Source organism: Thunnus thynnus, chromosome 19, assembly GCF_963924715.1.
Source record: "Thunnus thynnus chromosome 19, fThuThy2.1, whole genome shotgun sequence".
Lineage (NCBI taxonomy): Eukaryota > Metazoa > Chordata > Actinopteri > Scombriformes > Scombridae > Thunnus > Thunnus thynnus.
In genome coordinates this window covers 3,274,653-3,301,335 of record NC_089535.1, presented here as the reverse complement: position 1 = coordinate 3,301,335, position 26,683 = coordinate 3,274,653, and the positions used below count along the sequence as shown (strand labels likewise).

The window sequence follows — 26,683 nt, the reverse complement described above, 5'->3', positions numbered from 1 at the left end:
GCCAACTGTGGACAACAAACATCATTACTGATGTTTTTGCAACATCCCGGATTACATTCAGTGACACATGAACGACATTAATGTACAATTCAGTCTCAGACTGTAACCTTTTCTGACGGACATTTCAGTAGATTATGTTATAGATGCGAAATACTAGAGAAGTAAAAGAAGCAAAATACATGAAAGTTGATTTGTTATGTTGGAGAGCTCTGTGTGCGCACCTCTGTTGACTAAAGACACACAAACTGCATCTTTTACGCTCTCTGCAATTTTCATTTACTAGCAGCCTCCCTTTACCTCGAGCTCACTTTTCATTGTCTGATCTATTCATATTCGTAGCAGCACCAAAGTCTACATCTTATCCAAATTTACATGAAATGATCAGAAAATTCGAATGGAAATGATGTAGTCTTTGCAGAAAAAGTAGCAAAATTTTGTTGCTGTTTTTTTCAATTTCACTCCCAAGTTCTGAGAAATTGTAGTAATTCTAATACAAAAAAACAACACGTCTAATTCCACCAACTACACACACAGGTCAGAACTATATAGAATTATTGCCATATGCACTAACATGTGGTATTCACGCAACGCTTTCAGGGTGTATATGTACATTTTTTATGACAAAATATAATGCGAAATTTTGTTTGAAAAGAAAATGTTTTCTAAACAGAATGAAACTCAAACCTCTCGCACCACAATCAACCTCTTGCCAAATATTATTCACTATTTAAGCCCTACATTTATGCAACTAATTTGCAATAACTATTTTCATTTACTTGTAAAATTCAGTGTCAATGCATGAAGTAGTGTGATGTTCATATAGTGCAAAGAAAAGAAACTGATCTTTTATAATCTTAATTTATTTCTTTGAATTTTCCCAATTTCTTTTTGTCCTATATTAACCATTTAATTAAAGTTCAGATTATGAGATGGTCCCAGTGAGGCTGCAGCACATGATGTTTCTGCGCATTACATTTAGTTATATTGCTTTATTCTGTATTAATTCAAATGTAAAACTAGAGGGGAAAAAACATTATACTTGTTTATATGACGTGAACCACATCTCCTGTCATGTACCTCTTACACCTCTGATTTAAAATCCAAAAAGACTTGGTCATAACCTCGTAGCCTATATGGCTGGACCGTGTGTGGTCAATGTGTGAAACTGTGGACAATTTGTTACAGAGATAGTCAGTGTCAGGGGGCGCCGGATTCATTTCAGAAGTGCGGGGGGACCGCGGACGCGCACACGGTTCCATATATATTTTTTCGGGTGTCGCGGACACAGACATTGTATGTTTAATCCTACCGTATAAACCTGGAATCTGTGTGTAACAGCTGACCTCTTTATATACAGTCAATGGTGTAGATGGGTAGCAGAACACAGAACATTATTTACCGTTAGATCCTTGCCGATCCTGTTAATGAAGTTACTGCTACTGTGCTAGGTGCGTGAATGCGCACATCACTAATGTATCGTTTCAGCTGCTGTGTGATGCTGCAGGTATTTGATAAAGTCAAAGGAAAGAATCTGACGCACAGCCAACTGTGGACAACAAACATCAGTACAGATGTTTTTGCAACATCCCGGATTACATTCAATGACACCTGAACGACATTTATGTACAATTCAGTCTCATTAAAAGCTGTATAAAAACTATTCTGACGGACATTTCAGTAGATTATGTTATAGAAGCGAAATACTATAAAAGTAAAAGAAGCAAAATACATGAACGTTGATTTGTGATGTTGGAGAGCTCCGTGTGCGCACATTTGCTGACTAAAGACACACAAACTGTGTTTTTTCTCTCTCTGCAATTTTCATTATGTAACAATCTCTGTGCTGACATGTGGAGAGAAGCGTGAAACACTGGAAACCGCTCCGCTCATTGTAAAAGTAACTTTACTACCTGTAACGCGTCCACGACCTGTAAGCATCTTGTTGTGCAGCAAAATATTTCTCTTCCACTCTGTTACATTAATAACAGTTTTGAGGAGATGAAATATGCGGGGAAAGGCTCAAAACACTTGGGGCTGAAGCAGTGGTGGCTCCCGGGACCTACAGGACGGTCCCAAAGCTTTGGCACCGCATCACAGCTGTTGTGTTCACTTTTGCTGTTGACATGAACAGAAATGAGACGCAGGATTGTGATTCAAAGAAACTTGTAGCATTCAGTGCCTAGTGCATGAAGTAGTGTGATAGTCACATAGTGCAAAGAAAAGAAACTGATCTTTTTTAATCTTAATTTATTTCTTGGTATTTTACCAATTTTGTTCTGTCCTACTTTAACCAGTTAATTAAAGTTCAAATTATGGGATGGTACCAGTGAGGCTACAGTACGTTTCTGCACATTATATTTAGTTATATTGCTTCACTCTGTATTGATTAAAATGGAAAAATAGAAGAAAACAAACAGTATGCTTGTGAGGAAGCTCTAGTTCCTTGCTATGACTATGTGCTGGATTTGTTCACGTGGAACTCGCTACAGGTGAAGAATCACGCAGATGTCTTGAATTTGTATGGATTTATTGTCACCACCACAACCACAATCCTTGTACAAGTGTCTGATGACTCAGAGGTTCTGTGTAAATGAACATAATAAATCAGAATAAACGTATGAAAGTATAACAGGCTAATGTAGAAATGGTAAACTATATTACTTTCTGAATGTATAAATTTCAACTATACAAGATAATACAACTGGCAAACAGCTGATAAATAATGTGGCCATGTATTAAACAGGCATAGCTGAGGCTGAAGCAGTATATTCCCTCTAACAGTGGGTTAATGTACATCAGCAGTGCAACACTGCCATCTAATGGCCAGTAGTAGACATGCATGACATCAATCCGGGGGCTGAACGAGCTGCTACACTGCACGGGTTGTGCACACCTGTTAATTAAAGAGCGGACCTACAAATGGCCGTTCAGTCCACTATTCTATTGGTAATATGGTAAATATTACACATCACAACTCAAACATAAAGTCCTAAGCGTGTGCTTGAGACATGATGCCTGTTAACATCTAGTGACTGTGGGAAACAGTAGCTGCTAATATGAGGCTACACAGTCGGCAGAATACATGAATATGAGCCCCTTTAGTTCGGTTAACACAGAAACAATTCACTAACGAACAGCAACTATAACAACATTCTTAAATACTTCACTCACTTGCGCTAGACGCACTTGACACCAGATGACTGTTAGTACAAAGCAAAGTTCTTCACCCAAAAGAGCGTCTGATGCGTGGCGGATTTCAGACTACCGTCTTGAGGAAACTGCGGGTCAACCTAGTTTAGTTCTGATGAGCCCCAAAGTCCATGTCACATGATGCAGAGTTCAGGTGGGGGAAGAGAGAGAGAGAAAGAGGGGGGGGGGGGGGGGGGGTTGCTGTGAAATGGGTCCTTTTGGACAATGCTTGTTTATTTGGCGTGAACCACATCTCCTGTCCTGTACCTCTTACACCTCTGCTGATATTGCCACAAAGCTACAGCCAGTTTAGATGGAGATGGATGCTTGAATAAATCAAAGAAACTACAAAATCCCTGTTTGTAATGTGTGTATGTTATTCTGCATAGTAGTAGTATACACTCCTTTATTACATGCGTGTAAATTTCTTTGTCTTTTGTTATTCTAGATCAAGGTCCAGTGGGTCCATCAGGTAAATAATAATATATAACATTCAGTTGTAATTCTAATGTTTACAATGTCTACTTCTACCATCAGCTGTGCTTTACCATGTACTATACCTTCACCTCAGCCTCCCTTTACCTAAAACTCACTTTTCACTGTCTGATCTCTTCATGTTTGTTGCAGCACCAAAGTCAACATCTTATTCAAAATGAGATGAAACGAACATAGAATTCAAATGGAAATTATGTACTCTTTGCACAAAAAGTGACATAAGTGTGTTTTGTCAATTTCACTAACTTGGATACCCAAGTTTTGGGAAATTGCAGTAGTTTCATCACCAAAAAGAAAAGAAAAAAAGAAATATGTCAAACTCCACCAACTGCACACGAATAAATTATAGGAGGAAAAAATTACTACATTATAATCAGGTCAGGACTATATTGAATTATTGCCATATACACTAACATGTGGTATTTACGAAAGGCTGTCAGGATGTAGATGTACATTTTTTTATGACAAAATATAATGTGCAATCCCTGTGTGTATATTTATGTAATTCTACACAGTAGTAGTATACACTTTATTACATGTGTGTAAATCTCTCTGTCTTTTTTTATTCCAGCACTTCAACCACGTGAGTGACTGAAAATAAATTCTCCTTATATATAACATTTAGTTGTAATTCTAATGTTTACAATGTCTACTTCTACCATCAGCTGTGCTTTACCATGTACTATACCTTCACCTCAGCCTCCCTTTACTTCAAAATCACTTTTCACTGTCTCATCTATTCATGTTTGTTGGAGCATCGAAGTCAACATCTTATCCAAAATTAGATGAAATGATCAGAAATTTCAAATGGAAATTATGTACTCTTTGCACAAAAAATGGCATGAGTGTGTTTCCTCAATTTCACTAACTTGGATACCCAAGTTTTGGGAAATTGCAGTAGTTTCATCACCAAAAAGAAAAGAAAAAAAGAAATATGTCAAACTCCACCAACTGCACACGAATAAACTATAGGAGGAAAAAATTACTACATTATAATCAGGTCAGAACTATATTGAATTATTGCCATACACACTAACATGTGGTATTTACGAAAGGCTGTCAGGATGTAGATGTAAATTTTTTTATGACAAAATATAATGTGCAATTTTATTTAAAAAGAAAATGTTTTCTAAGCAGTATGAAACTCAAACCTCTCGCACCACAATCAACCTCTTGCCAAATATTATTCAATATTTAAGCCCTACATTTATGCAACTGATTTGCAATAACTATTTTCATTCACTTGTAACATTCAGTGCCAATGCATGAAGTAGTGTGATGTTCATATAGTGCAAAGAAAAGGAACTGATCTTTTATGATCTTAATTTATTTTGTGGAATTTTCCCAATTTCTTTTTGTCCTATATTAACCAGTTAATTAAAGTTCAGATTATGAGATGGTCCCAGTGAGGCTGCAGCACATGATGTTTCTGCGCATTACATTTAGTTATATTGCTTTATTCTGTATTAATTCAAACGTAAAACTAGAGGAGAAAAAACATTATACTTGTTTATACGACGTGAACCACATCTCCTGTCCTGTACCTCTTACACCTCTGCTGATATTGCTGCAAAGCTACAACCAGTTTAGATGGAAATGGATGCTTTAATAAAACAAAACAAAGAACCTACAAAATCCCTGTTTGTAATGTGTGTATAAACATATTATTCTGCATACTAGTAGTATATACTCCTTTATTACATGTATATAAATCTCTCTGTCTTTTGTTATTCCAGGTGCAAAGCAAGGACGTGAGTGACTGCAAATAAATTCTCCTAATATATAACACTCAGTTATAAATCTAATGTTTACAATGTCTACTTCTACCATCAGCTGTGCTTTACCATGTACTATACCTTCACCTCAGCCTCCCTTTATCTCAAGCTCACTTTTCACTGTCTGATCTATTCATGTTTGTAGCAGCACCAAAGCCAACATCTTATCCAAAATTAGATGAAATGAATACAGAATTCAAATGGAAATTTTATACTCTTTGCAGAAAAAATGGCATGAGTGTGTTTCCTCAATTTCACTAACTTGGATACCAAAGTTTTGGGAAATTGCAGTAGTTTCACCACCAAAAAGAAAAGAAAAAAAGAAATATGTCAAACTCCACCAACTACACACAAATAAACTATAGCAGGAAAAAATTACTACATTATAATCAGGTCAGAACTATACTGAATTATTGTCACATACGCTAACATGTGGTATTCATGTATGGCTTTTAGGGTGTATATATATATATATAGTAATTTATGTACGAAATATATAATATGAAATTTTGTTTGAAAAGAAAATGTTTTCTAAGCAGAATGAAACTCAACCCTCTCGCACCACAATCAACCTCTTGCCAAATATTATTCACTATTTAAGCCCTACATTTATGCCTGATTTTTGTGATATTACGTAAGTGAAAAAAGGCAGTCCTTGAAATTTGATTTATGTGGGAGTTAAAGGACATATCCTGATCAAAGATAACTCCCAGATTCCTTACGGTGGTGCTGGAGGCCAGGGTAATGCCATCCAGAGTAGCTATATCATTAGATAATGTGTTTCTAAGGTGTTTAGGGCCAAGCACAATAACTTCAGTTTTATCTGAATTTAGTAGTAGAAAATTGCAGGTCATCCAGGTCTTTATGACGTTAAGGCATGCTTGGAGTTTGTTTAACTGATTGGGTTCATCTGGCTTCATTGATAAATATAATTGGGTGTCATCTGCGTAACAATGAAAATTTATGGAGTGTTATGCAACTAATTTGCAATAACTATTTTCATTCACTTGTAACATTCAGTGCTAATGCATGAAGTAGTGTGATGTTCATATAGTGCAAAGAAAAGAAACTGATCTTTTATAATCTTAATTTATTTCTTGGAATTTTCCCAATTTCTTTTTGTCCTATTTTAACCAGTTCATTAAAGTTTAGATTATGGGATGGTCCCAGTGATGATATGGTACATAATGTTCCTGCTCATTACATTTAGTTATATTGCTTCAATCTGTATTCATTTTAATGGCAAAAATTGTGGGGAAAAAAACCTACACTGTGCTTTTTTATTTGGTATGAACCACATCTCCTGTCCTGTACCTCTTACACCTCCGCTGATATTGCTGCAAAGCTACAACCAGTTTAGATGGAAATGGATGCTTTAATAAAACAAAACAAAGAACCTACAAAATCCCTGTTTGTAATGTGTGTATATACATGTTATTCTGCATAGTAGTAGTATACACTCCTTTATTACATGTGTGTAAATTTCTTTGTCTTTTGTTATTCTAGGTCAAGGTGCACCAGGTAAAGAAGGTGTACCAGGTGAGTGACTGAAAATAAATTCTCCTAATATATAACATTCAGTTGTAATTCTAATGTTTACAATGTCTACTTCTACCATCAGCTGTGCTTTACCATGTACTATACCTTCACCTCAGCCTCCCTTTACTTCAAAATCACTTTTCACTGTCTGATCTATTCATGTTTGTTGCAGCATCGAAGTCTACATCTTATCCAAAATTAGATGAAATGATCAGAAAATTCAAATGGAAATTATGTACTCTTTGCACAAAAAATGGCATGAGTGTGTTTCCTCAATTTCATTAACTTGGATACCCAAGTTTTGGGAAATTGCAGTAGTTTCATCACCAAAAAGAAAAGAAAAAAAGAAATATGTCAAACTCCACCAACTGCACACGAATAAACTATAGGAGGAAAAAATTACTACATTATAATCAGGTCAGAACTATATTGAATTATTGCCATATACACTAACATGTGGTATTTACGAAAGGCTGTCAGGATGTAGATGTAAATTTTTTTTTGACAAAATATAATGTGCAATTTTATTTGAAAAGAAAATGTTTTCTAAGCAGTATGAAACTCAAACCTCTTGCACCACAATCAACCTCTTGCCAAATATTATTCAATATTTAAGCCCTACATTTATGCAACTGATTTGCAATAACTATTTTCATTCACTTGTAACATTCAGTGCTAATGCATGAAGTAGTGTGATGTTCATATAGTGCAAAGAAAAGAAACTGATCTTTTATAATCTTAATTTATTTCTTGGAATTTTCCCAATTTCTTTTTGTCCTATTTTAACCAGTTCATTAAAGTTTAGATTATGGGATGGTCCCAGTGATGATATGGTACATAATGTTCCTGCTCATTACATTTAGTTATATTGCTTCAATCTGTATTCATTTTAATGGCAAAAATTGTGGGGAAAAAAACCTACACTGTGCTTTTTTATTTGGTATGAACCACATCTCCTGTCCTGTACCTCTTACACCTCCGCTGATATTGCTGCAAAGCTACAACCAGTTTAGATGGAAATGGATGCTTTAATAAAACAAAACAAAGAACCTACAAAATCCCTGTTTGTAATGTGTGTATATACATGTTATTCTGCATAGTAGTAGTATACACTCCTTTATTACATGTGTGTAAATTTCTTTGTCTTTTGTTATTCTAGGTCAAGGTGCACCAGGTAAAGAAGGTGTACCAGGTGAGTGACTGAAAATAAATTCTCCTAATATATAACATTCAGTTGTAATTCTAATGTTTACAATGTCTACTTCTACCATCAGCTGTGCTTTACCATGTACTATACCTTCACCTCAGCCTCCCTTTACTTCAAAATCACTTTTCACTGTCTGATCTATTCATGTTTGTTGCAGCATCGAAGTCTACATCTTATCCAAAATTAGATGAAATGATCAGAAAATTCAAATGGAAATTATGTACTCTTTGCACAAAAAATGGCATGAGTGTGTTTCCTCAATTTCATTAACTTGGATACCCAAGTTTTGGGAAATTGCAGTAGTTTCATCACCAAAAAGAAAAGAAAAAAAGAAATATGTCAAACTCCACCAACTGCACACGAATAAACTATAGGAGGAAAAAATTACTACATTATAATCAGGTCAGAACTATATTGAATTATTGCCATATACACTAACATGTGGTATTTACGAAAGGCTGTCAGGATGTAGATGTAAATTTTTTTTTGACAAAATATAATGTGCAATTTTATTTGAAAAGAAAATGTTTTCTAAGCAGTATGAAACTCAAACCTCTCGCACCACAATCAACCTCTTGCCAAATATTATTCAATATTTAAGCCCTACATTTATGCAACTGATTTGCAATAACTATTTTCATTCACTTGTAACATTCAGTGCCAATGCATGAAGTAGTGTGATGTTCATGTAGTGTAAAGAAAAGAAACTGATCTTTTATAATCTTTATTTATTTTGTGGAATTTTCCCAATTTCTTTTTGTCCTATTTTAACCAGTTAATTAAAGTTCAGATTATGAGATGGTCCCAGTGAGGCTGCAGCACATGATGTTTCTGCACATTACATTTAGTTATATTGCTTTATTCTGTATTAATTCAAATGTAAAACTAGAGGGGAAAAAACATTATACTTGTTTATACGACGTGAACCACATCTCCTATCCTGTACCTCTTACACCTCTGCTGATATTGCTGCAAAGCTACAACCAGTTTAGATGGAAATGGATGCTTTAATAAAACAAAACAAAGAACCTACAAAATCCCTGTTTTTAATGTGTGTATATTTAAATTATTCTGCATAGTAGTAGTATACACTCCTTTATTACATGTGTGTAAATTTCTTTCTCTTTTGTTATTCTAGATCAAGGTTCAGTGGGTCCACCAGGTAAATAATAATATATAACATTCAGTTATAATTCTAATGTTTACAACGTCTACTTCTAACATCAGCTGTGCTCTACCATGTACTATACCTTCACCTCAGCCTCCCTTTACCTCAAGCTCACTTTTCACTGTCTCATCTCTTCATGTTCGTAGCGGCACCATTTATCCAAAATTACATGAAATGAACATAGACTTCAAATGGAAATGATATACTCTTTGCACAAAAAGTGACATAAGTGTGTTTTCTCAATTTCGCTAACTTGAATATGTTCACTTGTCACATTCAGTGTCAATGCATGGAGTAGTGTGATGTTCATATAGCGCAAAGAAAAGACACTGATCTTTTATAATCTTAATTTATTTCGTGGTATCTTAACAATTTCTTTCTGTCCTACTTTAACCTGTTAATTAAAGTTCAAATTATAAGATGGTCCCAGTGAAGATACAGTATGTTATGTTTCTGCACATTATATTTAGTAACATTGCTTTAATCTGTATTGGTTCAAATGTAAAAATAGAGGGAAACAAACAGTGTGCTTGTTTATTTGGTGTGAACCACATCTCCTGTCCTGTTCCTCTTACACCTCTGCTGATATTGCCACAAAGCTACAGCCAGTTTAGATGGAAATGGATGCTTTAATAAAAACAAAACAAAGAACCTACAAAATCCCTGTTTGTAATGTGTGTATAAACATGTTATTCTGCATAGTAGTAGTATATACTCCTTTATTACATGTATATAAATCTCTCTGTCTTTTGTTATTCCAGGTGCAAAGCAAGGACGTGAGTGACTGCAAATAAATTCTCCTAATATATAACACTCAGTTATAAATCTAATGTTTACAATGTCTACTTCTACCATCAGCTGTGCTTTACCATGTACTATACCTTCACCTCAGCCTCCCTTTATCTCAAGCTCACTTTTCACTGTCTGATCTATTCATGTTTGTAGCAGCACCAAAGCCAACATCTTATCCAAAATTAGATGAAATGAATACAGAATTCAAATGGAAATGATGTACTCTTTGCAGAAAAAATGGCATGAGTGTGTTTCCTCAATTTCACTAACTTGGATACCAAAGTTTTGGGAAATTGCAGTAGTTTCATCACCAAAAAGAAAAGAAAAAAAGAAATATGTCAAACTCCACCAACTACACACAAATGAACTATAGGAGGAAAAAATTACTACATTATAATCAGGTCAGAACTATACTGAATTATTGTCACATACGCTAACATGTGGTATTCATGTATGGCTTTTAGGGTGTATATATATATATAGTCATTTATGTACGAAATATATAATATGAAATTTTGTTTGAAAAGAAAATGTTTTCTAAGCAGAATGAAACTCAACCCTCTCGCACCACAATCAACCTCTTGCCAAATATTTTTCACTATTTAAGCCCTACATTTATGCCTGATTTTTGTGATATTACGTAAGTGAAAAAAGGCAGTCCTTGAAATTTGATTTATGTGGGAGTCAAAGGACATATCCTGATCAAAGATAACTCCCAGATTCCTTACGGTGGTGCTGGAGGCCAGGGTAATGCCATCCAGAGTAGCTATATCATTAGATAATGTGTTTCTAAGGTGTTTAGGGCCAAGCACAATAACTTCAGTTTCATCTGAATTTAGTAGTAGAAAATTGCAGGTCATCCAGGTCTTTATGTCGTAAAGGCATGCTTGGAGTTTGTTTACTGATTGGGTTCATCTGGCTTCATTGATAAATATAATTGGGTGTCATCTGCGTAACAATAAAAATTTATGGAGTGTTATGCAACTAATTTGCAATAACTATTTTCATTCACTTGTAACATTCAGTGCTAATGCATGAAGTAGTGTGATGTTCATATAGTGCAAAGAAAAGAAACTGATCTTTTATAATCTTAATTTATTTCTTGGAATTTTCCCAATTTATTTTTGTCCTGTTTTAACCAGTTCATTAAAGTTTAGATTATGGGATGGTCCCAGTGATGATATGGTACATAATGTTTCTGCTCATTACATTTAGTTATATTGCTTCAATCTGTATTCATTTTAATGGAAAAATTGTGGGGAAAAAAACCTACACTGTGCTTTTTTATTTGGTATGAACCACATCTCCTGTCCTGTACCTCTTACACCTCCGCTGATATTGCTGCAAAGCTACAACCAGTTTAGATGGAAATGGATGCTTTAATAAAACAAAACAAAGAACCTACAAAATCCCTGTTTGTAATGTGTGTATATACATGTTATTCTGCATAGTAGTAGTATACACTCCTTTATTACATGTGTGTAAATTTCTTTGTCTTTTGTTATTCTAGGTCAAGGTGCACCAGGTAAAGAAGGTGTACCAGGTGAGTGACTGAAAATAAATTCTCCTAATATATAACATTCAGTTGTAATTCTAATGTTTACAATGTCTACTTCTACCATCAGCTGTGCTTTACCATGTACTATACCTTCACCTCAGCCTCCCTTTACTTCAAAATCACTTTTCACTGTCTGATCTATTCATGTTTGTTGCAGCATCGAAGTCTACATCTTATCCAAAATTAGATGAAATGATCAGAAAATTCAAATGGAAATTATGTACTCTTTGCACAAAAAATGGCATGAGTGTGTTTCCTCAATTTCATTAACTTGGATACCCAAGTTTTGGGAAATTGCAGTAGTTTCATCACCAAAAAGAAAAGAAAAAAAGAAATATGTCAAACTCCACCAACTGCACACGAATAAACTATAGGAGGAAAAAATTACTACATTATAATCAGGTCAGAACTATATTGAATTATTGCCATATACACTAACATGTGGTATTTACGAAAGGCTGTCAGGATGTAGATGTAAATTTTTTTTTGACAAAATATAATGTGCAATTTTATTTGAAAAGAAAATGTTTTCTAAGCAGTATGAAACTCAAACCTCTTGCACCACAATCAACCTCTTGCCAAATATTATTCAATATTTAAGCCCTACATTTATGCAACTGATTTGCAATAACTATTTTCATTCACTTGTAACATTCAGTGCTAATGCATGAAGTAGTGTGATGTTCATATAGTGCAAAGAAAAGAAACTGATCTTTTATAATCTTAATTTATTTCTTGGAATTTTCCCAATTTCTTTTTGTCCTATTTTAACCAGTTCATTAAAGTTTAGATTATGGGATGGTCCCAGTGATGATATGGTACATAATGTTCCTGCTCATTACATTTAGTTATATTGCTTCAATCTGTATTCATTTTAATGGCAAAAATTGTGGGGAAAAAAACCTACACTGTGCTTTTTTATTTGGTATGAACCACATCTCCTGTCCTGTACCTCTTACACCTCCGCTGATATTGCTGCAAAGCTACAACCAGTTTAGATGGAAATGGATGCTTTAATAAAACAAAACAAAGAACCTACAAAATCCCTGTTTGTAATGTGTGTATATACATGTTATTCTGCATAGTAGTAGTATACACTCCTTTATTACATGTGTGTAAATTTCTTTGTCTTTTGTTATTCTAGGTCAAGGTGCACCAGGTAAAGAAGGTGTACCAGGTGAGTGACTGAAAATAAATTCTCCTAATATATAACATTCAGTTGTAATTCTAATGTTTACAATGTCTACTTCTACCATCAGCTGTGCTTTACCATGTACTATACCTTCACCTCAGCCTCCCTTTACTTCAAAATCACTTTTCACTGTCTGATCTATTCATGTTTGTTGCAGCATCGAAGTCTACATCTTATCCAAAATTAGATGAAATGATCAGAAAATTCAAATGGAAATTATGTACTCTTTGCACAAAAAATGGCATGAGTGTGTTTCCTCAATTTCATTAACTTGGATACCCAAGTTTTGGGAAATTGCAGTAGTTTCATCACCAAAAAGAAAAGAAAAAAAGAAATATGTCAAACTCCACCAACTGCACACGAATAAACTATAGGAGGAAAAAATTACTACATTATAATCAGGTCAGAACTATATTGAATTATTGCCATATACACTAACATGTGGTATTTACGAAAGGCTGTCAGGATGTAGATGTAAATTTTTTTTTGACAAAATATAATGTGCAATTTTATTTGAAAAGAAAATGTTTTCTAAGCAGTATGAAACTCAAACCTCTCGCACCACAATCAACCTCTTGCCAAATATTATTCAATATTTAAGCCCTACATTTATGCAACTGATTTGCAATAACTATTTTCATTCACTTGTAACATTCAGTGCCAATGCATGAAGTAGTGTGATGTTCATGTAGTGTAAAGAAAAGAAACTGATCTTTTATAATCTTAATTTATTTCTTGGAATTTTCCCAATTTCTTTTTGTCCTATTTTAACCAGTTAATTAAAGTTCAGATTATGAGATGGTCCCAGTGAGGCTGCAGCACATGATGTTTCTGCACATTACATTTAGTTATATTGCTTTATTCTGTATTAATTCAAATGTAAAACTAGAGGGGAAAAAACATTATACTTGTTTATACGACGTGAACCACATCTCCTATCCTGTACCTCTTACACCTCTGCTGATATTGCTGCAAAGCTACAACCAGTTTAGATGGAAATGGATGCTTTAATAAAACAAAACAAAGAACCTACAAAATCCCTGTTTTTAATGTGTGTATATTTAAATTATTCTGCATAGTAGTAGTATACACTCCTTTATTACATGTGTGTAAATTTCTTTCTCTTTTGTTATTCTAGATCAAGGTTCAGTGGGTCCACCAGGTAAATAATAATATATAACATTCAGTTATAATTCTAATGTTTACAACGTCTACTTCTAACATCAGCTGTGCTCTACCATGTACTATACCTTCACCTCAGCCTCCCTTTACCTCAAGCTCACTTTTCACTGTCTCATCTCTTCATGTTCGTAGCGGCACCATTTATCCAAAATTACATGAAATGAACATAGACTTCAAATGGAAATGATATACTCTTTGCACAAAAAGTGACATAAGTGTGTTTTCTCAATTTCGCTAACTTGAATATGTTCACTTGTCACATTCAGTGTCAATGCATGGAGTAGTGTGATGTTCATATAGCGCAAAGAAAAGACACTGATCTTTTATAATCTTAATTTATTTCGTGGTATCTTAACAATTTCTTTCTGTCCTACTTTAACCTGTTAATTAAAGTTCAAATTATAAGATGGTCCCAGTGAAGATACAGTATGTTATGTTTCTGCACATTATATTTCGTAACATTGCTTTAATCTGTATTGGTTCAAATGTAAAAATAGAGGGAAACAAACAGTGTGCTTGTTTATTTGGTGTGAACCACATCTCCTGTCCTGTTCCTCTTACACCTCTGCTGATATTGCCACAAAGCTACAGCCAGTTTAGATGGAAATGGATGCTTTAATAAAAACAAAACAAAGAACCTACAAAATCCCTGTTTGTAATGTGTGTATAAACATGTTATTCTGCATAGTAGTAGTATATACTCCTTTATTACATGTATATAAATCTCTCTGTCTTTTGTTATTCCAGGTGCAAAGCAAGGACGTGAGTGACTGCAAATAAATTCTCCTAATATATAACACTCAGTTATAAATCTAATGTTTACAATGTCTACTTCTACCATCAGCTGTGCTTTACCATGTACTATACCTTCACCTCAGCCTCCCTTTATCTCAAGCTCACTTTTCACTGTCTGATCTATTCATGTTTGTAGCAGCACCAAAGCCAACATCTTATCCAAAATTAGATGAAATGAATACAGAATTCAAATGGAAATTTTATACTCTTTGCAGAAAAAATGGCATGAGTGTGTTTCCTCAATTTCACTAACTTGGATACCCAAGTTTTGGGAAATTGCAGTAGTTTCACCACCAAAAAGAAAAGAAAAAAAGAAATATGTCAAACTCCACCAACTACACACAAATAAACTATAGGAGGAAAAAATTACTACATTATAATCAGGTCAGAACTATACTGAATTATTGTCACATACGCTAACATGTGGTATTCATGTATGGCTTTTAGGGTGTATATATATATATATAGTCATTTATGTACGAAATATATAATATGAAATTTTGTTTGAAAAGAAAATGTTTTCTAAGCAGAATGAAACTCAACCCTCTCGCACCACAATCAACCTCTTGCCAAATATTATTCACTATTTAAGCCCTACATTTATGCCTGATTTTTGTGATATTACGTAAGTGAAAAAAGGCAGTCCTTGAAATTTGATTTATGTGGGAGTTAAAGGACATATCCTGATCAAAGATAACTCCCAGATTCCTTACGGTGGTGCTGGAGGGCAGGGTAATGCCATCCAGAGTAGCTATATCATTAGATAATGTGTTTCTAAGGTGTTTAGGGCCAAGCACAATAACTTCAGTTTTATCTGAATTTAGTAGTAGAAAATTGCAGGTCATCCAGGTCTTTATGTCGTTAAGGCATGCTTGGAGTTTGTTTAACTGATTGGGTTCATCTGGCTTCATTGATAAATATAATTGGGTGTCATCTGCGTAACAATGAAAATTTATGGAGTGTTATGCAACTAATTTGCAATAACTATTTTCATTCACTTGTAACATTCAGTGCTAATGCATGAAGTAGTGTGATGTTCATATAGTGCAAAGAAAAGAAACTAATCTTTTATAATCTTAATTTATTTCTTGGAATTTTCCCAATTTCTTTTTGTCCTATTTTAACCAGTTCATTAAAGTTTAGATTATGGGATGGTCCCAGTGATGATATGGTACATAATGTTCCTGCTCATTACATTTAGTTATATTGCTTCAATCTGTATTCATTTTAATGGAAAAATTGTGGGGAAAAAAACCTACACTGTGCTTTTTTATTTGGTATGAACCACATCTCCTGTCCTGTACCTCTTACACCTCCGCTGATATTGCTGTAAAGCTACAACCAGTTTAGATGGAAATGGATGCTTTAATAAAACAAAACAAAGAACCTACAAAATCCCTGTTTGTAATGTGTGTATATACATGTTATTCTGCATAGTAGTAGTATACACTCCTTTATTACATGTGTGTAAATTTCTTTGTCTTTTGTTATTCTAGGTCACGGTGCACCAGGTAAAGAAGGTGTACCAGGTGAGTGACTGAAAATAAATTCTCCTAATATATAACATTCAGTTGTAATTCTAATGTTTACAATGTCTACTTCTACCATCAGCTGTGCTTTACCATGTACTATACCTTCACCTCAGCCTCCCTTTACTTCAAAATCACTTTTCACTGTCTGATCTATTCATGTTTGTTGCAGCATCGAAGTCTACATCTTATCCAAAATTAGATGAAATGATCAGAAAATTCAAATGGAAATTATGTACTCTTTGCACAAAAAATGGCATGAGTGTGTTTCCTCAATTTCATTAACTTGGATACCCAAGTTTTGGGAAATTGCAGTAGTTTCATCACCAAAAAGAAAAGAAAAAAAGAAATATGTCAAACTCCACCAACTACACACGAATAAACTATAGGAGGAAAAAATTACTACATTATAATCAGGTCAGAACTATATTGAATTATTGCCATATACACTAACATGTGGTATTTACGAAAGGCTGTCAGGATGTAGATGTAAATTTTTTTTTGACAAAATATAATGTGCAATTTTATTTGAAAAGAAAATGTTTTCTAAGCAGTATGAAACTCAAACCTCTCGCACCACAATCAACCTCTTGCCAAATATTATTCAATATTTAAGCCCTACATTTATGCAACTGATTTGCAATAACTATTTTCATTCACTTGTAACATTCAGTGCCAATGCATGAAGTAGTGTGATGTTCATGTAGTGTAAAGAAAAGAAACTGATCTTTTATAATCTTTATTTATTTTGTGGAATTTTCCCAATTTCTTTTTGTCCTATTTTAACCAGTTAATTAAAGTTCAGATTATGAGATGGTCCCAGTGAGGCTGCAGCACATGATGTTTCTGCACATTACATTTAGTTATATTGCTTTATTCTGTATTAATTCAAATGTAAAACTAGAGGGGAAAAAACATTATACTTGTTTATACGACGTGAACCACATCTCCTATCCTGTACCTCTTACACCTCTGCTGATATTGCTGCAAAGCTACAACCAGTTTAGATGGAAATGGATGCTTTAATAAAACAAAACAAAGAACCTACAAAATCCCTGTTTTTAATGTGTGTATATTTAAATTATTCTGCATAGTAGTAGTATACACTCCTTTATTACATGTGTGTAAATTTCTTTCTCTTTTGTTATTCTAGATCAAGGTTCAGTGGGTCCACCAGGTAAATAATAATATATAACATTCAGTTATAATTCTAATGTTTACAACGTCTACTTCTAACATCAGCTGTGCTCTACCATGTACTATACCTTCACCTCAGCCTCCCTTTACCTCAAGCTCACTTTTCACTGTCTCATCTCTTCATGTTCGTAGCGGCACCATTTATCCAAAATTACATGAAATGAACATAGACTTCAAATGGAAATGATATACTCTTTGCACAAAAAGTGACATAAGTGTGTTTTCTCAATTTCGCTAACTTGAATATGTTCACTTGTCACATTCAGTGTCAATGCATGGAGTAGTGTGATGTTCATATAGCGCAAAGAAAAGACACTGATCTTTTATAATCTTAATTTATTTCGTGGTATCTTAACAATTTCTTTCTGTCCTACTTTAACCTGTTAATTAAAGTTCAAATTATAAGATGGTCCCAGTGAAGATACAGTATGTTATGTTTCTGCACATTATATTTAGTAACATTGCTTTAATCTGTATTGGTTCAAATGTAAAAATAGAGGGAAACAAACAGTGTGCTTGTTTATTTGGTGTGAACCACATCTCCTGTCCTGTTCCTCTTACACCTCTGCTGATATTGCCACAAAGCTACAGCCAGTTTAGATGGAAATGGATGCTTTAATAAAAACAAAACAAAGAACCTACAAAATCCCTGTTTGTAATGTGTGTATAAACATGTTATTCTGCATAGTAGTAGTATATACTCCTTTATTACATGTATATAAATCTCTCTGTCTTTTGTTATTCCAGGTGCAAAGCAAGGACGTGAGTGACTGCAAATAAATTCTCCTAATATATAACACTCAGTTATAAATCTAATGTTTACAATGTCTACTTCTACCATCAGCTGTGCTTTACCATGTACTATACCTTCACCTCAGCCTCCCTTTATCTCAAGCTCACTTTTCACTGTCTGATCTATTCATGTTTGTAGCAGCACCAAAGCCAACATCTTATCCAAAATTAGATGAAATGAATACAGAATTCAAATGGAAATGATGTACTCTTTGCAGAAAAAATGGCATGAGTGTGTTTCCTCAATTTCACTAACTTGGATACCAAAGTTTTGGGAAATTGCAGTAGTTTCATCACCAAAAAGAAAAGAAAAAAAGAAATATGTCAAACTCCACCAACTACACACAAATGAACTATAGGAGGAAAAAATTACTACATTATAATCAGGTCAGAACTATACTGAATTATTGTCACATACGCTAACATGTGGTATTCATGTATGGCTTTTAGGGTGTATATATATATATAGTCATTTATGTACGAAATATATAATATGAAATTTTGTTTGAAAAGAAAATGTTTTCTAAGCAGAATGAAACTCAACCCTCTCGCACCACAATCAACCTCTTGCCAAATATTTTTCACTATTTAAGCCCTACATTTATGCCTGATTTTTGTGATATTACGTAAGTGAAAAAAGGCAGTCCTTGAAATTTGATTTATGTGGGAGTCAAAGGACATATCCTGATCAAAGATAACTCCCAGATTCCTTACGGTGGTGCTGGAGGCCAGGGTAATGCCATCCAGAGTAGCTATATCATTAGATAATGTGTTTCTAAGGTGTTTAGGGCCAAGCACAATAACTTCAGTTTCATCTGAATTTAGTAGTAGAAAATTGCAGGTCATCCAGGTCTTTATGTCGTAAAGGCATGCTTGGAGTTTGTTTACTGATTGGGTTCATCTGGCTTCATTGATAAATATAATTGGGTGTCATCTGCGTAACAATAAAAATTTATGGAGTGTTATGCAACTAATTTGCAATAACTATTTTCATTCACTTGTAACATTCAGTGCTAATGCATGAAGTAGTGTGATGTTCATATAGTGCAAAGAAAAGAAACTGATCTTTTATAATCTTAATTTATTTCTTGGAATTTTCCCAATTTATTTTTGTCCTGTTTTAACCAGTTCATTAAAGTTTAGATTATGGGATGGTCCCAGTGATGATATGGTACATAATGTTTCTGCTCATTACATTTAGTTATATTGCTTCAATCTGTATTCATTTTAATGGAAAAATTGTGGGGAAAAAAACCTACACTGTGCTTTTTTATTTGGTATGAACCACATCTCCTGTCCTGTACCTCTTACACCTCCGCTGATATTGCTGCAAAGCTACAACCAGTTTAGATGGAGTGGATGCTTTAATAAAACAAAACAAAGAACCTACAAAATCCCTGTTTGTAATGTGTGTATATACATGTTATTCTGCATAGTAGTAGTATACACTCCTTTATTACATGTGTGTAAATTTCTTTGTCTTTTGTTATTCTAGGTCACGGTGCACCAGGTAAAGAAGGTGTACCAGGTGAGTGACTGAAAATAAATTCTCCTAATATATAACATTCAGTTGTAATTCTAATGTTTACAATGTCTACTTCTACCATCAGCTGTGATTTACCATGTACTATACCTTCACCTCAGCCTCCCTTTATCTCAAGCTCACTTTTCACTGTCTGATCTATTCATGTTTGTAGCAGCACCAAAGCCAACATCTTATCCAAAATTAGATGAAATGAATACAGAATTCAAATGGAAATGATGTACTCTTTGCAGAAAAAATGGCATGAGTGTGTTTCCTCAATTTCACTAACCTGGATACCAAAGTTTTGGGAAATTGCAGTAGTTTCATCACCAAAAAGAAAAGAAAAAAAGAAATATGTCAAACTCCACCAACTACACACAAATGAACTATAGGAGGAAAAAATTACTACATTATAATCAGGTCAGAACTATACTGAATTATTGTCACATACGCTGACGTGGTATTCATGTATGGCTTTTAGGGTGTATATATATATATAGTCATTTATGTACGAAATATATAATATGAAATTTTGTTTGAAAAGAAAATGTTTTCTAAGCAGAATGAAACTCAACCCTCTCGCACCACAATCAACCTCTTGCCAAATATTATTCACTATTTAAGCCCTACATTTATGCCTGATTTTTGTGATATTACGTAAGTGAAAAAAGGCAGTCCTTGAAATTTGATTTATGTGGGAGTTAAAGGACATATCCTGAATTATTGCCATATACACTAACATGTGGTATTTACGAAAGGCTGTCAGGATGTAGATGTAAATTTTTTTATGACAAAATATAATGTGCAATTTTATTTGAAAAGAAAATGTTTTCTAAGCAGTATGAAACTCAAACCTCTCGCACCACAATCAACCTCTTGCCAAATATTATTCAATATTTAAGCCCTACATTTATGCAACTGATTTGCAATAACTATTTTCATTCACTTGTAACATTCAGTGCCAATGCATGAAGAAGTGTGATGTTCATGTAGTGTAAAGAAAAGAAACTGATCTTTTATAATCTTAATTTATTTTGTGGAATTTTCCCAATTTCTTTTTGTCCTATATTAACCAGTTAATTAAAGTTCAGATTATGAGATGGTCCCAGTGAGGCTGCAGCACATGATGTTTCTGCGCATTACATTTAGTTATATTGCTTTATTCTGTATTAATTCAAACGTAAAACTAGAGGGGAAAAAACATTATACTTGTTTATACGACGTGAACCACATCTCCTGTCCTGTACCTCTTACACCTCTGCTGATATTGCTGCAAAGCTACAGCCAGTTAAGATGGAAATGGATGCTTTAATAAAACAAAACAAAGAACCTACAAAATCCCTGTTTTTAATGTGTGTATATTTAAATTATTCTGCATAGTAGTAGTATACACTCCTTTATTACATGTGTGTAAATTTCTTTCTCTTTTGTTATTCTAGATCAAGGTTCAGTGGGTCCACCAGGTAAATAATAATATATAACATTCAGTTATAATTCTAATGTTTACAACGTCTACTTCTAACATCAGCTGTGCTCTACCATGTACTATACCTTCACCTCAGCCTCCCTTTACCTCAAGCTCACTTTTCACTGTCTCATCTCTTCATGTGCGTAGCGGCACCATTTATCCAAAATTAGATGAAATGAACATAGACTTCAAATGGAAATGATACACTCTTTGCACAAAAAGTGACATAAGTGTGTTTTCTCAATTTCGCTAACATGAATATGTTCACTTGTCACATTCAGGGTCAATGCATGGAGTAGTGTGATGTTCATATTGCGCAAAGAAAAGACACTGATCTTTTATAATCTTAATTTATTTCGTGGTATCTTACCAATTTCTTTCTGTCCTACTTTAACCTGTTAATTAAAGTTCAAATTATAAGATGGTCCCAGTGAAGATACAGTATGTTATGTTTCTGCACATTATATTTAGTAACATTGCTTTAATCTGTATTGGTTCAAATGTAAAAATAGAGGGAAACAAACAGTGTGCTTGTTTATTTGGTGTGAATCACATCTCCTGTCCTGTACCTCTTACACCTCTGCTGATATTGCCACAAAGCTACAGCCAGTTTAGATGGAAATGGATGCTTTAATAAAAACAAAACAAATAACCTACAAAATCACTGTTTGTAATGTGTGTATAAACATGTTATTCTGCATAGTAGTAGTATATACTCCTTTATTACATGTATATAAATCTCTCGTGAGTGACTGCAAATAAATTCTCCTAATATATAACACTCAGTTATAAATCTAATGTTTACAATGTCTACTTCTACCATCAGCTGTGCTTTACCATGTACTATACCTTCACCTCAGCCTCCCTTTATCTCAAGCTCACTTTTCACTGTCTGATCTATTCATGTTTGTAGCAGCACCAAAGCCAACATCTTATCCAAAATTAGATGAAATGAATACAGAATTCAAATGGAAATTTTATACTCTTTGCAGAAAAAATGGCATGAGTGTGTTTCCTCAATTTCACTAACTTGGATACCAAAGTTTTGGGAAATTGCAGTAGTTTCACCACCAAAAAGAAAAGAAAAAAAGAAAGAAATATGTCTAACTCCACCAACTACACACGAATAAACTATAGGAGGAAAAAATTACTACATGATAATCAGGTCAGAGCTGTTTTGAATTATTGCCATACACTAACATGCGGTATTCATGTATGGCTTTTAGGGTGTACATATATAGTTATTTATGTACGAATCATATAATATGAGATTTTGTTGAAATTTGTCCACCTGCCAGGTACAATGAACAGTTTTCAAGTTATGCGAAGGACAATCCAACATACATGCATACAGGCATGGTCAGTGGTAGTGTCTATAATGTGCATTCCTGGATATTAAATGTTCATTTGCAATTTTCTGTAGTGGTCCCAGTAATATTTGCTGGTAAAGTGTCCTGAAGTAATGTATCACATGACATGGTTATGCTATGTTTGAGTGAAAAAGGGTATAAATGCGGTTGCAAGAACAATACTTTCCACTCAAATCTTGGGATGTTTCATATGTTTCACTCTGCAGATTCTCGTTTCTCACTCTGCATTAAATCATTTGTCAGAGTTATTATTATTTGGGGCGCTTTAACTACGCGTTCAACCTCTCTCATGACTCTATGTGCCTTTTTTCTGCCTCTTTCCCAGTCGATGATCATGGAGGCTGCGCTGGAAATTATAAATGTAAATTTTGACAGCATTTTGCGTGCAAATTCAGGAGGCTCATCTCTGCCCAGTTACCACAATTGCAGTCAAATCAAGCACATCTGCAATGCAGTCGACCCATAATAAACTGATATAACAGCTCCATTAGTCGCATGTTTTACCTTCAAGACTCGTATTTTACTGCTGTTGTTCATGGTTTGTGATGTGAAAACATCAGAGAAATTAAAAGTTTGCATCCTGGTATTAGTTCAGTTATAAAATCCAAACGCACCGCAGAGGAAACACAGTCAGTCTGCGCCTCGCTGCTGTTCTCTGTGTCCATCATCTCATGCTGACTCATTTTAAAAGAGCAACGGCCAATGGTGAAACTTCATCACTCGACTGGCCAACCAATGGTGAAACTTCATTACTCACTCAGACACTCCCTCACTTACGGACAACCGCGGTTATACGGCTGGTCTGTGGCTGGTCCAGCCAAAAAGTACATTAGGGCCTATATTCTACATTAACATACGTTTAATATAGGCCCTGTTAGTTTGATGTTTTGGTCTTGATTGCCTTTATAGGCTGGATAAGAATTACTTTGATCAAAATATATATTAAAGTTATATGTAAAATGGATGTTGTTGTAATGCTGCTAACTAAAGCTCAGAGGACTATTACTACAAGTAGGAAACAGATCAAAATGCTCACAGCTGAAAGTAACAGAGTGCAGCTCACATTTGAGTTTCAGATGTAGTCAAATAGTTTGTTCCTGCATGTAAACCTGCATACTTCTGCTTTTCACATGTTTTCATATTGTCACTTCACAGGACGCCAAGGCTTCATTGGTAGAGAGAGCCAAGATGGGGTAGAAGTCAGCTCCCAAGACAAAGAAATCCTGAGCATTCATCTTACAACTGTCTTCCTTCCAATCATCTACATCATTGTGTTTGCTGTGGGGCTGCCCACCAACGCCATGGCAATATGGATATTCCTCTTCAGGATCAAGAAAAAGCACCCGTCGTCAATCTACATGGCAAACCTGGCTCTGGCTGACTTGCTCTTTGTCATCTGGGTCCCCCTGAAGATATCATACCACTTCAATGGCAACAACTGGGTCTACGGAGAAGGGCTGTGCAAAGTGCTGGTGGCGTTTTTCTACAGCAACATGTACTGCTCCATCGCCTTTATCACCTGCATAAGTGTCCAGCGTTACTGGGCAGTGGTCCACCCACTGTCCGAGCAGCAGAGGGACAACCGCATACCCGTTGCCGTCTCCATCACAGTCTGGGTGGTGGTCTGGCTTTTCACCATCCCTGTCTACCTGTATGACCAACAGGTCAAAATAACAAACTTCAATCCAAAAATCCTTACCTGCCATGATGTCACCAGGGAAAGTCAGGTGAAAATAGCAGCTGGCTACTTCCTGACAATGGGAACTCTGGGATTTGTTGTTCCCACTATTGTGTGCATCATATCCTACATCCTCATGCTCAAAGCTCTCAGGAACAGCATGAAAAATGCTGCCATCACCAAGAAGCGACGGAAGGCTGTGTTCTTGATCATCACAGTGTTGGTTATGTTTTTAGTGTGCTTCACCCCCAGTAACATCATGCTGCTGGTACACTATATCCTCCTGTGGAGCGGGGCCGACAACCACCTGTACGGATTTTACATCACCACCCTGTGCCTGGCTAGTCTCAACAGCTGCATCGACCCTTTTGTTTACTACTTTATCTCCAAGGACTTCAGGGATCATGTGAAGAACACATTCCTCTGCAGGAGTGAGAGAACAGTGAAGAGGATGAAGGTGTCCTTCAGGGCTCCGAAAAACTCACAAGAGCAACACACCACGCCTAAGTCAGGAAACACACAGAGCACTGAATGCTAGTGGATTAATCATTATTAAGCTGTTTTATTCCTGATCACTATCTCCCTTCAGATATCGTTTTTCAGTAACACTTAATTTACAGGTCTCTTCATTTGTATAGTAAAATAAAATAAAGTGTTACCTTTTTTTTCTTATTCTACTGTGACTTCTTCCACCTCAGGTTTGGTTCAGTACATGTAATGAAATTTAGGAGTCATCTTTGGCAATATCCTCCTGTTTCAGAGCTTTGAGCTGTCTAAATTACTACTTATATTGTTTTAATACATTTCATTCTCTTTATATCTTTTACAACACACTTGTTTTATGCACTTTGCTTGATTTCAGCAGGATATGAATGATTGCCTTTATGCAGTTTTAATGGGTCTAATCTTTTATTCCATGTTGTAATTTGATGAATTTTCTGTCAATGTTTGATGTGTCAGAATTGAGACCAAAACCTAAAATGGGCAAAATTTAGCAGGTTTTATAATGTAATGAATAAAAGTTTGTCTGTGATTTTTAAAGTAATAATTTTTGCTTGTATATCTACATTTTAGTTTGTCAATAAAAGTCATTGTCTAACTAGCAGTTTCCTGACTCTGTGGACGGGTCGACATGGGAAAGGTCAATCCAGGTTTTTCTCATTTTCAAAACAATCCTGATATTTTAACCTTTGCTCACAATCCAGGGTTGTGTTCATCTAAAATTCCCCTCAAAGACAAAATTTCATCCCAATTATTGATTCTGTGTGTAGAAGATTTTTCATACCTCCCAGGGCCTGGCATAATGTCAGAAATGTCTCTTTCTTTGTCCAACTGTAAAAATATCAAGTAAATTGTTGTCATTTTGTGGAAACACACATCATCCACCCTTCTTTGTTTTTTCTTCTTTTCTTTTGAAATGGCATTTTAACACCGTAATTCTTCACTTCAGTTAATGATTGTCACTCAGCTCTTGTTCACTCCTCCTCTGTTACACTGCTGCACAGAATACCACGGGAGGTGAAGGTAAACTTTTACTGAACTTTATTTATCACTGTTCTCAGTTTACACACAACATGTTAGCATATGCAACCAATAATACAATTGACTTCTGCCCAAAAAAAACCCTCTTCTTCTCCTCTTCTTTTTAACCCTCTCCACAATTTCCCTACTATGGCAAGTAACCTAGGTCACAAAAAACATGCCCCTCAATATTATTTCCCATTTACTGCCTTACAGCATGTTGAAGAACTTTACATTTACTGTTACTGTAGATTTCACAGAGCACGTAATAAAAGGAAACTGCAGTTTTTAACATATTAAACATGCAGTTGGAGTTTGTGCCTCTTGTTTGAGACTTGACAAAAGTAAGAAAACTTTCTCCAAAGTAAAAATAATCTTTACAAATTGAACCAGTTTTTAAATATTTTATACTTTTATAAGCTTGTCTTGTGTTTAGAATCAACCCAAAGTCACATCTCCAGCTTGTCCAGAATGCAGCTGTTCAGATTATTAGAGGAGTAGAAAGACGTGGTCACATCACTCAGTTGCATATTTACCTTAGTTACTAGATTGCTTCAGAGCTGTTTTTTAAGATTTAACTGATCATTTTACGTGATGAGGACAGTTTTGAAGTCAACAGGGAATTAGAGGGTTTGACATGAACTTGACCTTAGTTGTAACGTCACGTATCAGTAGTTGCACAACAAGATAAAGTGGACGTGGAAAACTTTG

The 26,683-nt window shown here is 34.8% G+C and overlaps 1 protein-coding gene across 1 annotated transcript; it reads left to right on the top strand.

The window, feature by feature from the left end:
• Positions 1 to 23,888: 23,888 nt before the first annotated feature.
• Positions 23,889 to 25,556, top strand: LOC137170676 (proteinase-activated receptor 2-like). Its single transcript, XM_067574199.1, has one exon. The coding sequence runs from the start codon at positions 23,904 to 23,906 to the stop codon at positions 24,987 to 24,989; it is 1,086 nt and encodes a 361-aa protein (XP_067430300.1). The 5' UTR covers positions 23,889 to 23,903; the 3' UTR covers positions 24,990 to 25,556.
• Positions 25,557 to 26,683: the final 1,127 nt, after the last annotated feature.

Bases quoted from the DNA above. Each gene is read 5' to 3' on its own strand.
- LOC137170676 (XM_067574199.1), top strand. From the start codon at position 23,904: ATGTTTTCATATTGTCACTTCACAGGACGCCAAGGCTTCATTGGTAGA.